Below are 14243 nucleotides of genomic sequence, written 5' to 3'. Positions count from 1 at the left end.
CTAGATTAACCTACATAAATTTCTGGTCCTTCTGTGCCGAATGAAGTGGTGAACCGGTAAACGTTACGGGAAAAGTGGATTTTCGACGGAAAATCGCGAAAATGAGCATTCGGTTCGGCGAAAGTGTCGGTCGAGTGTAGCGGCGCCATCTTGCATTCGTCAGAGCCCGCTTCAGTGAAAACGAACAAAAAGATCAGTGTTCCCAGCATGGAAAACGATGCACCAGCCTCGCGCTCGGGAAACTGAAGAACAAAAGGAAGAAAAGAAGACTTTCTACAGCCCCATCAGGGAGCAGATTTTGGAGCACAAGCGAAAAGAGCAGAAAAGGAAGATGGAAGAAAAAGTGAAAGCTCTCGTCCGTCAGCGAGGGGCAGTGAAGTCGAAATTGACGCGCATCAGCACGGCTTTGGTCGACGTAGTGGAGGGAAGGCAAAATCCTAACCTCAAAAACATTCCGTTTTTGCGTCAAAACTCTAAAAATGTGGACGCTTGTTATCGCGAGTACAACACCATCCAAAATGAAATTGTCGCGTTGCCCCTCTCTGACGATGCGAGAACGGAACAAGAGAACCGTTACATCGAGTTCGAGCACCTGTACAACGAGGTCAGCATCAAGTTGGAGACCTTGTTGGAAACCGCCGTCAAACGGGAGCAGCGCCTACCGTTGGCGTCGGCGAATCAGCTCGTCCCGGCGAATGCGGCTGCCGCTGCTTTCCAGCCGCCGCCGTTGAGTGTTCCGCTTCCGAGTTTTGATGGAAACTACGAGAATTGGAAGTCCTTCAAGTGTATGTTCACGACGATCATGGCGCGCTACCAGACGGAGTCCCCGGCAATCAAACTCTATCACCTCAAGGATTGTATGAAGGGAAAGGCGATGGGGTTCATCGATGAGGAGACCATTAAAAACAATGATTATGATGCTGCCTGGGCCAGTCTGGAGGAGAGATTCGAGGACAACCGCCTCATCATCGATAAACATATCGAGGCGCTCTTCAACCTTCCCAAGATCACCAAGGAGAGTGCCGAAGAACTCCGGAAGCTACTGGATACGTGCACCAAGAACGTCAACGCCCTCAAGAATTTGGACCTTCCAGTTGTGGGACTAGGAGAACAGATGTTGCTCAACGTTCTGTCTGCCAAGATGGACAAAGATACCAGGAAGACCTGGGAGACTCGCCAGAAAGCTGGTCAGCTGCCAGCGTACGGAGCGACGATCGCATTTCTCAAGGAACGCTGCAAGATTCTGGAGAAGATCGAGGTCAACACGAAGTCAAACTCGGAAGCGACGAAGCCATCCCGTGCGGTGGCTAGAAGCAACACGTTGGTGTCAACGACGGAGCAAAAGTGTGCAGTGTGTAAAAGTGACCACGAGTTGTGGAAGTGTGATCAGTTCAAGAACTACAGTGCCAAAGAAAAGTACAGTGTTTTGAGAAAAAGTGGTTCCTGTTACAACTGCCTACAGCGCGGACACCGCCTCAGCGAGTGTTCATCGAGTTCCTGCCAGAAGTGTGGCAAACGCCACCACACTCTGCTGCACGTCGGAGATAGGAAGCCGGCAGATCCGTCGTCCAAGAACGAAGAAGCGGATTTGTGCCGGTCGAAAGAGCCGCAGGTTCGGACGGAACAGGCAACTGGTTCTAGCAGCACCCGATCGGAGACGACCGCAACGCTTTGTGCCCAGGTCGAGAGATCCGTGAACGTCACGCTCCTGTCAACTGCCGTCGTCCTGGCCTACGGCAGTGGAGGCGTCAGCTATCCGTGCAGAGTCCTCCTAGACTCAGCGTCCCAAACGCACTTCGTGACTGAACAGTTCGCAAAATTACTCGCTCTCGAAAGACAACCCGCCAGTTTCCTCGTCAGCGGATTGAACGGTTCGGACACGCGCATTCGATCCAAGATCGAAGTCCGTATCGAGTCACGAGTCAACGAATTCAGCTTGGCACTCGAGACGCTCATCGCACCGAAGATCACCGGGGAACTACCGTCCTACTCAATCGACGTTCGCAACTGGCCGCTCCCGCCAGGGACTGAACTCGCGGACCCTGCGTTCTTCAAGCGTAACAAAATCGACATGCTGATCGGTGCGGATGTTTTCTGGGACCTCATCAAGAGCGAGCAAATCGAGATGGGGCCGAACTTGCCAACGCTGCGTGACACGAAACTTGGCTGGATCGTCGGAGGATCGGTGTCCAGTGCAAGTCCAGCGAAACTACGAACCCTCTGCACGGTGACTGAGGATGACCGCCTCAGCGACATCCTCAAGCAGTTCTGGACGATCGAAGGCAGCGACGAGCTGCTGGCCCCCGGACCCGGCGACACGGCATCGAATGCCGAATGTCTTGAGCATTTTCGCCGTACTCACCAGAGGGACGGCGAAGGACGATACATCGTCAGACTTCCGTTCAACGAGCGGAAGAACCAGTTGGGCGATTCGAAGCAGATGGCCATGAAACGCTTCCTGACCGTCGAGCGGCGACTCGACAGAGAACCGGAACTCAAACAACAGTACGCCGCATTCATGCATGAATACGAGAACCTGGGCCACATGCGTGAGGTCCGCACGGAAGATGCAGACAACGGTGGACCGGCGTACTATCTCCCGCACCACTGTGTCATCAAACCGACAAGCACGACGACCAAGCTGCGGGTGGTGTTCGATGGCTCCGCCAGGACCACGTCCGGCGTCTCACTAAACGATGCCCTGATGACCGGACCGACCGTCCAAAACGATCTGATGGCGATACTCCTGAACTTCCGGTGCTACCGGTTCGCGCTCACCCTGGACATCCCAAAAATGTATCGCCAAGTGAGGATCAACCCCGACGACGCACGATTTCAGCGAGTGTTTTGGAGAGACGACAAGAACCAGCCGCTGAAGATCTTCGATTTGCTGACCGTAACGTACGGTCTCGCCTCGTCACCGTTCCAAGCGACGATGACCCTGAACCAGCTCGCCGACGACCACGGAGCAGAATTTCCACGCGCTGCCGCTGTGTTACAAAGCTCTTGCTACATCGACGACGTTTTGACGGGTGCGCAGTCTCTTGACGACGCACTTCAACTGCAACGAGAGATCGTCGGGTTGCTGCGATGCGGTGGATTCGCCGCACACAAGTGGTGCTCAAACGCGCCCTCGATTCTGGAAGCCATTCCGGAAGCACAACAAGGAGCCAAACTGAACGTTGCTGAGATCGATTTGAACGCCCTCGTAAAAACACTCGGAGTTGCCTGGCAACCGGCGAGCGACACGTTCTCTTTCGATGTGGTGGATTTCGAGCCAGCTAGCAACGAGCGACTCACTAGGCGGAAGGTCGCCAGCCAGGTTGCTAAGATCTTCGACCCGCTAGGGTTCATCGGGCCGGTCCTGACCGCGGCCAAATTGATCCTGCGCGGAGTGGGGTCTCTCAAGACGGACTGGGACGAACTCGTTCCCCCGAACATGGGTCGACAATGGCAGTCATTCCGGCGTGAGCTGCCGGTTCTGAAGAAACTCCGCCTGCCGAGGTGGATTCTGTACAAGGAGATGCAGTTCGTGGAGCTGCACGGGTACTGCGACGCGTCGGACCAAGCCTACGGCGCCTGCATCTACACTAGGTTGACTCGACTGGACGGATCGACCGTCATGAAGCTGGTATGCAGCAAGTCGAGATTGCTCCCCAAGGCCACCAAGAAGAAGAAAGAGATTTCAACACCGCGCGGCGAACTGCTGGCGGCGCTACTGCTCGCCCGTTTGGTAACCAAGGTGCTGTCGTCGACAAGTACGACGTTCGCGTCAGTCAACCTGTGGAGCGACTCCCAAATCGTACTCAGCTGGATTCGAAAGCCGCCGCAACATCTGCAGTTGTTTGTGGCCAATCGAGTAGCAGAAATTCAGCGACTGACTGGAGCTTTTCGCTGGGGCTACATTTGCACTGACTCCAATCCTGCTGATTTGATCTCCCGGGGCACAACTCCGAACAAGCTGCTGAAGAGCCCCATCTGGTGGGATGGCCCGCCTGCAGTGCCGACGACAACTGACGCCGGACCGATGATTCCCGATGAGAGACTCCCAGAACTGAAATCAGCGGTTGCGCTCGCTTTGACAGCTGTTGAACGATTGAAAGCCTTCGACGACGTGAGCGACTTCTTCAAGCTGCGGCGCGCCATGGCCTACGTCGCTCGATTTGCAGAGTTCATCGTTTCAAAGCGCAAGAAGGTGACCAAGGGGTGGCTCACTGGTAAGGAGATCAAGCGTGCGGAGGGAATTATCGTGAAGCTGGTTCAAGCCGAGGCGTTCCACACCGAGATTGCTGCACTACTGGACGACAAGAGAGCACGGCACCGGCTGTGCGGACTCAACCCTTTCCTTGACGTCGATGGCCTCCTGCGGGTCGGTGGGCGCATCAAACACGCCTTCATCCCGTACGACAGTCGCCATCAGATGGTGTTGCCGGCCAAGCATCCGGTAACCGAGCTCCTCATTCGGCACCTGCACGAGGAGAACTTGCACCTCGGCCAACGGGGACTTCTCGCCGTCGTCAGACAGAGGTTCTGGCCGCTCAATGTGAAGACGACGATCAGGAAGGTGGTCCGCAGCTGCATCACCTGTTTCCGGGTCAACCCAACGAAGACGTCGCAGCTGATGGGGGATTTGCCCTCATACCGAGTCCAGCCAGCGCCAACGTTCGCCAGAACCGGAATCGATTTTGCTGGCCCGTTCTGGATCAAATCCAACGCTGCTGTGAGGAAACCAACGATAACGAAGGGATACGTCTGTCTCTTTGTTTGCCTGTGTACAAGAGCTATCCACCTAGAGCTTGTATCAAACCTTTCGTCCGACGCCTTCCTCGCTGCGCTGCGGCGCATGGTGAGCCGTCGTGGTGTGCCCAGCACCATTCTCTCGGACAACGGAACCAACCTGGTTGGTGGCAACAACGAACTTGAAGAGTTGGCTCGTCTCTTCCAGAACGAGCTACACCAGAAGAACCTGGACAGTTTCTGCAGCAGCAAGAACATCGAGTGGCGATTCATCCCTCCCCGCAGCCCACACTTTGGAGGAATTTGGGAGGCTGGGGTGAAGTCAATGAAATACCACCTCAAGCGGATCGTTGGAGAGCGCCGACTCACCTTCGAAGAACTTTACACGACTCTCACCCAAATCGAAGCAGTGCTCAACTCGCGGCCGTTAACGCAATCGTCTGACGACCCGAACGACTTTACTGCCATCACCCCGGCCCACTTTTTGATTGGGAGAGAGTTACAAGCAATTCCGGAACCGTCGTACCTCGCCCTGAAGGAATCCACGCTGTCCAGGTGGCAACTGGTCCAGACGCTGCAACAACATTTCTGGAAGAGGTGGACAAAGGAGTACCTTCCAGAATTACAGAACCGTCAAAAGTGGTACAAGAAAACGACGATCAAGCCGGGTGCCCTGGTGCTGATTATCGACCGCAACACGCCACCGATGCAGTGGCCTCTCGCTCGGATTGTGGCGCTGCATCCGGGAAAGGACAACGTGACCAGAGTCGTGACGCTGAGGACGCCCAAGGGAGAGCTGAAGCGTGCAGTGCACGAGATTTGTCTTCTACCGTTGGACCAGGAGGTCCAGCCGGAGGAGCAGCTGGCGAAGAATTGAAATGGTTCATTTCAACGCCCGGGGAGAATGTTCGATGAGATCGAACGCACACTACTACAAAACAAAAACTGCGCTACCTTTGAATTGTATTCTTTGCTTTCTTTTTGCGCACACCTAGTTTTTAGAATAAACCGCTCATTGTCTAGCTCGTAACCGTACGATTCGCACGCGTCTTTCATTCCGGCCGAAATCGAAGGAAAAATCGACCTTAAAATACAGTCCACTAGATTAACCTACAAAGCCTCTAAATGATTTGAAGGTTCCGTTGTTGTTTGATTACCTTCGTAATAGCTCCTGGTAACATTCTAAACATTGAACAAACTTTTTTAAACAATCTAACTTTTCAGAAAGCTTATTTAAAAACCTCGAAATAAACAACATTTGCGTGGTTTTGTCAATAAATTTAAATTTTTGCTCATAATTCGAAAAATACAATGAATTCAAACGTGGTTTTCGGTATGGTGATGTTTTTTGACGTCCTTCATAAGACCTTAGCCTTACGGTTGGTCTAAATCCACTCTAAAGCCCAAAACCAAGAGTGGCCCATTCTGCCCCCATGGTCATTTCTGCCCCCCTACAAAACTCGACCGGCATCAAAAATTTCCTGAGTCATTCCCAAAACTGTTTCATGAGTTATTTATTTTTCAATTCAATATAAAAAATAATTTTATAGCTATGTAAGCCAAAAATTATGCCCCAGACTCAAGTGTAAATTAGAAGCGGCTAAATCTTATCCGGTTCCCCCAAATTAAACAATGTATGATCGCTGATCACGCGTCGAATGCATGCCAACGGGAAACACATGTAATGTAAATGGGGAAAGTCAACACGAATCGCACAGCAGAATGATTGACGTGGCATATTATTCATAATGGAGAATTGAAGTTAAAGACAGTAAATGCCATCGTAAATTACAGTTATACCTTAAAAAAAGTCGTCGATCTTACATGAAATTAAACCAAATCTAAAATGCAACTTGAAGCATTCCAGCCGGTATTTATGACCAGGTCAAGTTCGACGATATTTACACTGGGATTAGATAAGAAATCAAACGTATATTGCCCAAACTAGTTTAGGATCCAGGTTGAGGTACATATTTGATCTCTTTCTTATCGTTCAAACAACATATGCATCGTATCTATTTTTCGATGAGAGCATTATTGATTTAGAAGTACCTGTTCAAATATTGAACTTTGAAGCCCTCTAATTTTGGTAGTTTTTTTCCACACGTGAAAGCCGTTTTCGTTCTGAACATTTTGGGATGTTAAATGTTGAACAGTTCACTAGATTATCATGTATTTGTTTTTTTTTTTTAATTTAAGCCACTTTGCATATTAAGTATTAACAAACGAGTAGATATGATTTAGAAATATATCCTCAGTTACGTATTTTAATTACGATAATTTTAGTACCCTATCATATATAGGTCATCGCTGAAATTTTTAAGTTATCGCAGTTTTAGTGAAAAAAGTTAATTTTTTGCCGATTTCGTCATTTTCCTGGCTTTGCGCGTCGAAAAACTCAGTTTTTATTTTCAAAAAATCATATCTCGGAAACGTACGGTTCGACATCGCCAATTTTTTGATATGTTATGTGAAATTTTCCGAGGAATCCGATAAAAATATTTTCAGACATAGGCTCTTTGGTCCAGACACGGTCAAAACGCCATTTTAAGTTTTCATACGACTTTTTCAATAGTTAAACTAGATTTTTGAAACTTCTTACTATTTCTCCCAAATAGCCAAACTCATCACCTTTCTTTTACGTCTAAAATCGGATGAAATGACGCGGAGATTTGATTTATTTTTAAAAGTGGTTTTGGCGAAAAATGACGAAAATTGCCATGTTTTGAACCACTTTAGCACGATGTAGGTCACCCTAATGGCCAAACAAAAAAATACGTGTCTAATTATTTGGCCAATGAACCCCCAGAAAAAATTTGAGCCCGATTGGAGAACTTTTTTTTCGGTTTAGGCTCATTTCAAATGGAATTGCTGTAATTTAGGTATCTTTGCTTTAACGCATAATTGTCCCACCAAGCCCACCAAGCAGAATGACCTAAGTAAAATGCACCCAAAACTATAGAAAACCCCGATTTAATCCCACCTGGGGTGAGATAGAGCCTTTCTTACTAAAGAATATAACAATGGTAGAACTTTTTTCAATTCATAACATCGACTTTGTTTATTTATAACGTCAGCACAAAAGAAAGTCTGATGCGATGCGATTTATGCAATCAGGGGCAGTTAAGTACCCAATTATGCGTAGAAACACAGAAATCGATCGAAAAATTTCAATCGCGTTTTTCTCAGTTGCCCATTTTTTGATGAGTATGGGGCAATAGGGTGTAATATCAAAATCGATTTTCCAGCACAGCATTATTTTAGTTCCTTTTGGGGTCCTAAACAACTCCCCAAAGTTTGGGAACGATTGGTTTTTTCACTTTGCGCAAAGCAATTCAATTTTCCATACAAATTTTTTTTTTTTTTTTTTTTGATCAAAAAACACGTTTTAGACGAGTTTTGAACACGCTATATCTTTTTATATGAGCAAGTTAGCACCATACTCTCTCCGGGAAAGTTGTAGAGCACATTCCAGAGCATCCGAATATGAATCCGGTTTTGATATAGCGTGAAACGTAGATTTTATAAATTTCAAAATTCAAAAAAATGATTTTTCCCATACAAATTTGTATGGAAAATTGAATTGCTTTGCGCAAAGTGAAAAAACCAATCGTTCCCAAACTTTGGGGAGTTGTTAAGGACCCTATAAGGAACCAAAAAGTTGCTGTGCTAGCCAAATTTGGACAACTTTATTTTTTTCCATACAACCATATTACACCCTAATGGGGCAATTATGCGTAGAACGGCAGTAAATCATTAACAAATCATTTGTTTGAAAATAAACATGCGTGGTTTTATCAGCAACTTTAAACAAATCTATTGTTTTGTTTGGGTCATCTGTTTAAGTAATTAATTCGTAAAGAGAGCACAGATGCATCGAAATGTTAATCATTAAAAAGTCGTAATCGTAATGGTGCAATCTAAATCTAAATTATTTCCCAAAAAATCTCGTTGACTAAAACAAAAATCTCATTTTGCGATAAAAGAATATAGTTTTTATTCAAATACATTCCATTTGAAATCCTAATTCACAATCAATTCAAACGATATCACAACTTTTCACTTCAAAGTTGAGTTCCTAATTCAAACGCATAAAACAAATTGTAGTTTTTAACGGATTAAAATTTAGTTTGATGGTGGAGGTGGTGGCGGTGGCATGCCCGCTGCCAGTGCAAACGGATTGATCACCCGCTGGGGCTGCTCCTGGTGAGCGATATTGTGATGCCAGCTGTGTCCGTTCCGTTGACCACCACGATAGTTGCCTCGGCCCCGGCCTCGCCTGTACGGGAATGGCCGTCGACCACCGTCACCTTCGGGCGTTTGTCTACCGGACGAAGAGCCGCTGCTTCCGCGACGACGCCTCGCTCGGCGCTCCTCCTCATCATCCGAGAATTCCTGGGCGAATTCCGGCGTTTCGATGTCGTCCTGCCAGCTGGCATCGGAACCCTTGTGTTTCATCAGGTCGGACAGGATGATGAACTGGGTGTGTTCGGTTTGGGGCGCGCAGTACACTGGAGTTCCGACGGTTATTCCCTTGCTGATCACTTCTTGGCGGGAGTTGAACAGCACGCAGTACATTGGAGCCGCCACCTGGCCGATCACGTCGAATATCTTGCCCAGCGGGCGCTTTCCCTTCTCGAGGAACAGCACGGTATCGAGATTTAACAGCTCGACACCGGCGTAGGACTGCACGATGACTATCTGTGCTACGATCGATTGGACATGGCCCACAGGTTTGCATTCTTCCTCGCGTACGGAAATTTGCAGCTCTTCGATTGGGGGCAACTCGTGGGGAAGTATTTCTCCACGAACACGAATCGGAGCAGACGAAGGTGTGTCTTCATCACCTGAATCAATCCTGAAAGTTAATAACTAAGCTTATAAGATGCTGTTTTAAACATATTAAAGAGGTCTTACTCGTTATCGCTTCCATCAGGGGCAGTTTCGGTATCGCTGACGACGACAACCTTCTCTTGGTTCCGATAGCTGGATGTGTTCGGGATAACTTCAACGCTATCATCGGACGCGTCTGAAGATGATTCTCGACGTGCAGAATTGGGGACTTTTCTTGGCAACTCTTCCTCGGAATCTGTGATGTTGCCTTCCGAGTCGGAACTTATATACTGGGACAGAAGAGATAACGAGCTATTGGCTATCTGCAAAACAGCTCGATTCTCAACTGCTTGTTCATTTGCTACTTCTTCCTGGATGGATGCAGTTTGTTCCTGCTTTATTTGAGGTACTGTTGGGAAATCTGACTCCCTCCGTGTAAAGTCCTAGAATAAACGGTTTATTTTAAACTACCCAATGGGTCAAAAAGTTCTGCCTTTTTACCTCTGCCATGTCCATGTCCATGTCTGGAGCTTCCTGCTTGACAATCACCTGATCAGTTATTGAGCTTTGTGACGCTGCAGCAATGTCCATGGCCGCCACTTCTTCCGATGCAGTCGGAACATCGCCACATGGCGTAGCCATTTCGATTTCTGGCGCCGAAGTCTCCATAGTCTTCTCCTTGTCTACTACTGGTTGCTCTATCGCTGGCGCTGTTTCCTCCGGCACAGGAACGTCCTCCACCGTTGTTGCTGCACAATCCTGGTTCTCAACTGAAGGCTCCGGGAGACTTTCCTCAGTTTCTTGTCCCTTGCCTGGCTCAAGATCTTCCTTTACCGCCAGCGAACTTCCACTTTCTGGCACCAACGCGCTGGTCACTTCTATTGTGCCTTTGTTATCCATTGTTTCGCCAGTTTGGTCTTCCATTGTTCCGGGCAAACTTTTGTAGTCGAGTTCAAGATCACGATATCAGCAAACACACATGTGATTCCGCGATTGATTGTAAACAAACTCGCGCACGCACGTGCGAAGGCGGTTGACAGCGCGAGTGGGGTGGACAGTCGAGGCACAGAAAAAGGGACAACTCGCAGGCAGTGTACTAAAATTGAACCCGAGTACCCAGTCATGAAAAATGCTAACAGGGGTGATTCTGCCAGAATCCTGCTTCAACGGTTTCAACTTTTCTGTCAAAATGCTGTTAGAAATTCCTGCTCTGTTAGATCTCTAGAGTAGAGTCAAGGTATGTAGATTAGATTAGGGACCCTACATAGGGTGACTGGTCGATGCGAATTTGACGTATCCAAACAGACACTTCAAAGGGATATCCAAGTTTGCAACCGTGACAAACAAAGAGTCAACGGTACAAAGTTTTTGAGACTTATTAAAGCCCTTTTAAATTTTTTTTAAGGTATACCGTAAAATATTCTCAAAGATAAGAGTATAACATTATACTTTTTTTTAAACTTAATCCATCATGCTAACTTTATTACAATCCCAGCAAGAGTGCTTACTTATTACACTATGATTACGTTTTTAAAGTAAGAGGTCTTAAAAATTGTTTGAGACCACTGCAAATTTTATTTAAAAAAATTGTCCCCCTCCTCTGAAAATTTAAATTTTCCTTGAAAAAAAAACTTGTAAAATTGATTGTTAACTATTTAAGCAGTATATGCTCTCTGGTAGGGGAGAGTGGGGAGACTTGATCCCCTTTTTTTGTATCGCACATAACTCTGTTAATTTCTCACAAAACTATAAACTTTTTGCATGAATTGAAAGCTTAAACATTCATCTATGTTTGGTTAATAAGGGTATTTCATCAGATGAACTCTTCGAATCATGCCAAGCGTTTTGAAAAAATATTTTAAACCGGCATTTTAAAAATGTTAGGGGTAACTTGATCCCCCTTTCAAAATTTTAAGGAAATCTTAAGCAAAATGTTTCTTATTCATCCAAACTTTTTATTTTCTATAAGTTACAGCAAATTCACATAAAACCTGTACGTTTGTGTTCAAAATATAACAAATTTATTATGTAAAATATTTAAAAACTTAAAATATTATTTTTTAGACCAAAATTAAGCATGTTTACAAAAGCTGGCAATTTTTGTTTACAAAACTTTTGAAAAAAGGTTTAAACTGCAGTAAGTTATGTACAACTATACTAAAGGAAACTATGTATGAAAACCCAGCCCAATTAATTAATCTTGAGGCTGATTGCAGTGACTGTAAAAATGCAGGGATCAAGTCTCCCTAAACGCACTTTTTTAAACAATTGATTGTAAAAATAGTATGACGATAAATTTAACATCAAATGCGTAAGGGTTTTGGAGTTGATAAGTTTATCAAACAATTCATGTATAAAAAATATTTTTTTGAATAAATTTTGAGTGTTTTCTAAACATATCTTAACAAAGAAAAAAGATCTCTTGGAAGTTTTTTGCAGCACTTTTTAGAAAAATGTGTTGAACTCAATCTAAACATTTTTTATTTTTTTTCTTTGTTTTCTACAATGAGTTTTAGTTAATTTCACACAACTTTCTAGAACAAAGCTTATTGTTTTACCCACATGCTGACGAGATACAGGCTTGGGATCAAGTGTCCCCGGGGATCAAGTCTCCCCACTCTCCCCTATATGTACTTGGTATGAAACCGATCAAGGAAAATTTCAAATGTGCAGCAGCGGCAGCGAAAGCAACCCATATAGGAGAAAGAAATCGATCCCTCTCCTTTGTTCTGCTACTCGTAGAATATATTATAAAAAAATATTATTTTTTGGAATTTTTATCAAATTATACAAATTTAGAAACATGAATTAGGAATACGCAAAGCAGTTGTTGAATGGCGTTTTGATTTTTTTTCTGCGTTCAAGGAGCTTTTGGTGCAATGAATATTCTACGGCCAGTCATTGGAAACGACAATAGACTCAACGACCGTTAAAACAGGCGGGTGTTCGATGTGGGCTTAAAAATAACAAACTTCGTCTCACCATCCAACTGAAGCTTGTTTGACAAACAAACGGAGCACGTGGTAGCATGACTGTGGAATAGGGCCAAACCGAGGAATAATCTAATACATAAGTTATAAAACATCCATTGTAGAAGGGGAGATGTTTCGAAATAAATAACGCCAACGCGTTGTGTTTGACTGTCCAAAACGTTCTGATTTTATTGTAATCGAAAAGTCCCCCAGAGCCTCACACACGAGGTACTGAGGTTTTGCTTATTGAGCATTAATCGAGCTACTTGCTTTAATCGCGGCGAGGTAAACGAAGTTTAGCTTTGTTCGCAGTTTGGGTTACTGTTGTCGGCTGTGCTGACTATGTTGGTGGCGTCGATCAATTATGCGGAAAGCAATTTCCGTAACTCATATTGCCAATTTTGCACCTAATTGGACGCACAGCCAGAAAATATTCACACCTCAAATCTAGATTAAAATTTCAAAACAACCTATCCCTCATGGGTTTCTTATGCAGATAGGGCCTTTTGAAAATTTAATCGAGAAATATGCACACATCAGAATACACACCCCCTCTCCACCCCGCTTGCCTACTGTGGTGAGTGTCTAGGATTAAAGCTATAATCGATTTTGAAGCAAAGCTTTCGGGTGTGTATCTTAGACAGTTTTTTTTTCTGCTGTAGTTTGAGGTGTCTAAAAATCGTTGCAATCTGCCATATAAAAAATGAAAATACATATTTTTCGAACTGAAAATAATATTTGCAAGTAGGGGAAAGAGAATCGAAAAAGATCCGTAAGACCGTAAAATAATGCCATAAAATCCAGCAATAGAGTTATCTACGTGCACGAAAAAAAGTGAGGTTATATTTTGACCGGCCAGCAAAATCAAATGGTACGCTATAGTGTGCGTACGCGAAACGTCATAAAGCTCTATGGACCAGTACGCAACTCCATTGGAAAGGGGTCAAGAAACAGCATTACGAACAGCAGAAAAAAGAAGAGAAAGCGATATCTTTTGGTACGTTCGTGCCAGTTTCGGTTCAAACGAACGTCATTTGTTAGAGTGCATGGAACTCGCATGAAACTGAAAAAATATCGAGTGCGGCACTAGAGTTTCAGTTCCAAGATGGCGGCGACCCTCGTGCGGAACTAGCGCGAGTTCCTTCAAAGAAACACTTTGACAGCTCTGAGTGCGGCGCTCAGTGCGGAACTAGCCCTGAAACGAACGTACCATTTCGACGGTAACATTTCAAAAGGCATCATGTACATTTTGACACTTTCTGGGTTATTGCATATTCTGAAAGTACTCCTAATAAGCTACCTCACCACCAAAAATGAGCAAAAGTTCCTTCAGTAAAGTCTGTTTAATCATGATTTTAAATAAAGTAACATAAACAAAATCTCTGCCATCAGCAGTCCCTGTTTATATAGCAAAAAAGACTACATGAACCTCGTGACGAAAAAAAGCAACATGAACAAAGCGCCATGTACATTCGGCAAAGAAAAACGAATCATAACAAAGCGTCCCCCTCAATGACAGCAAGGTGATATAGACGTTGGTGGTTTCAAAAGAAGCTATGTTTGTTTTTCTCAAATAAAATTACGGAAATAATGTTTTATTGAATTTGGATGATCAAGTATCAATAAAAGCAACGTTTTTCATCGTTTGTTATCATTAGAACATCTTATGTTGCTTTTATATTAAAATGGGAATTGAAAATG

At 45.2% G+C, this 14243-nt stretch overlaps 2 protein-coding genes across 2 annotated transcripts; one reads left to right on the top strand and one right to left on the bottom strand.

Moving 5' to 3' along the window:
- The first annotated feature begins 217 nt into the window (after window positions 1–217).
- On the top strand, window positions 218–5614 carry LOC119766021. The gene has a single exon (XM_038250354.1). The coding sequence runs from the start codon at window positions 218–220 to the stop codon at window positions 5612–5614; it is 5397 nt and encodes a 1798-aa protein (XP_038106282.1).
- Window positions 5615–8708: 3094 nt separating this feature from the next.
- LOC6038560 (H/ACA ribonucleoprotein complex non-core subunit NAF1) lies at window positions 8709–10601 on the bottom strand. Its single transcript, XM_001848294.2, has 3 exons — window positions 10072–10601; window positions 9655–10013; window positions 8709–9595 (listed from the first exon to the last, which is right to left on the bottom strand). The coding sequence occupies exons 1-3, from the start codon at window positions 10492–10494 to the stop codon at window positions 8863–8865; spliced, it is 1515 nt and encodes a 504-aa protein (XP_001848346.2). The 5' UTR covers window positions 10495–10601; the 3' UTR covers window positions 8709–8862.
- Window positions 10602–14243: the final 3642 nt, after the last annotated feature.

The sequence above is a fragment of the Culex quinquefasciatus genome, chromosome 2 (genome assembly GCF_015732765.1).
Source record: "Culex quinquefasciatus strain JHB chromosome 2, VPISU_Cqui_1.0_pri_paternal, whole genome shotgun sequence".
Taxonomy (NCBI): Eukaryota; Metazoa; Arthropoda; class Insecta; order Diptera; family Culicidae; genus Culex; species Culex quinquefasciatus.
Note: the sequence above shows the minus strand (reverse complement) of the source record. Positions and strands in the feature narration are given on the sequence as shown.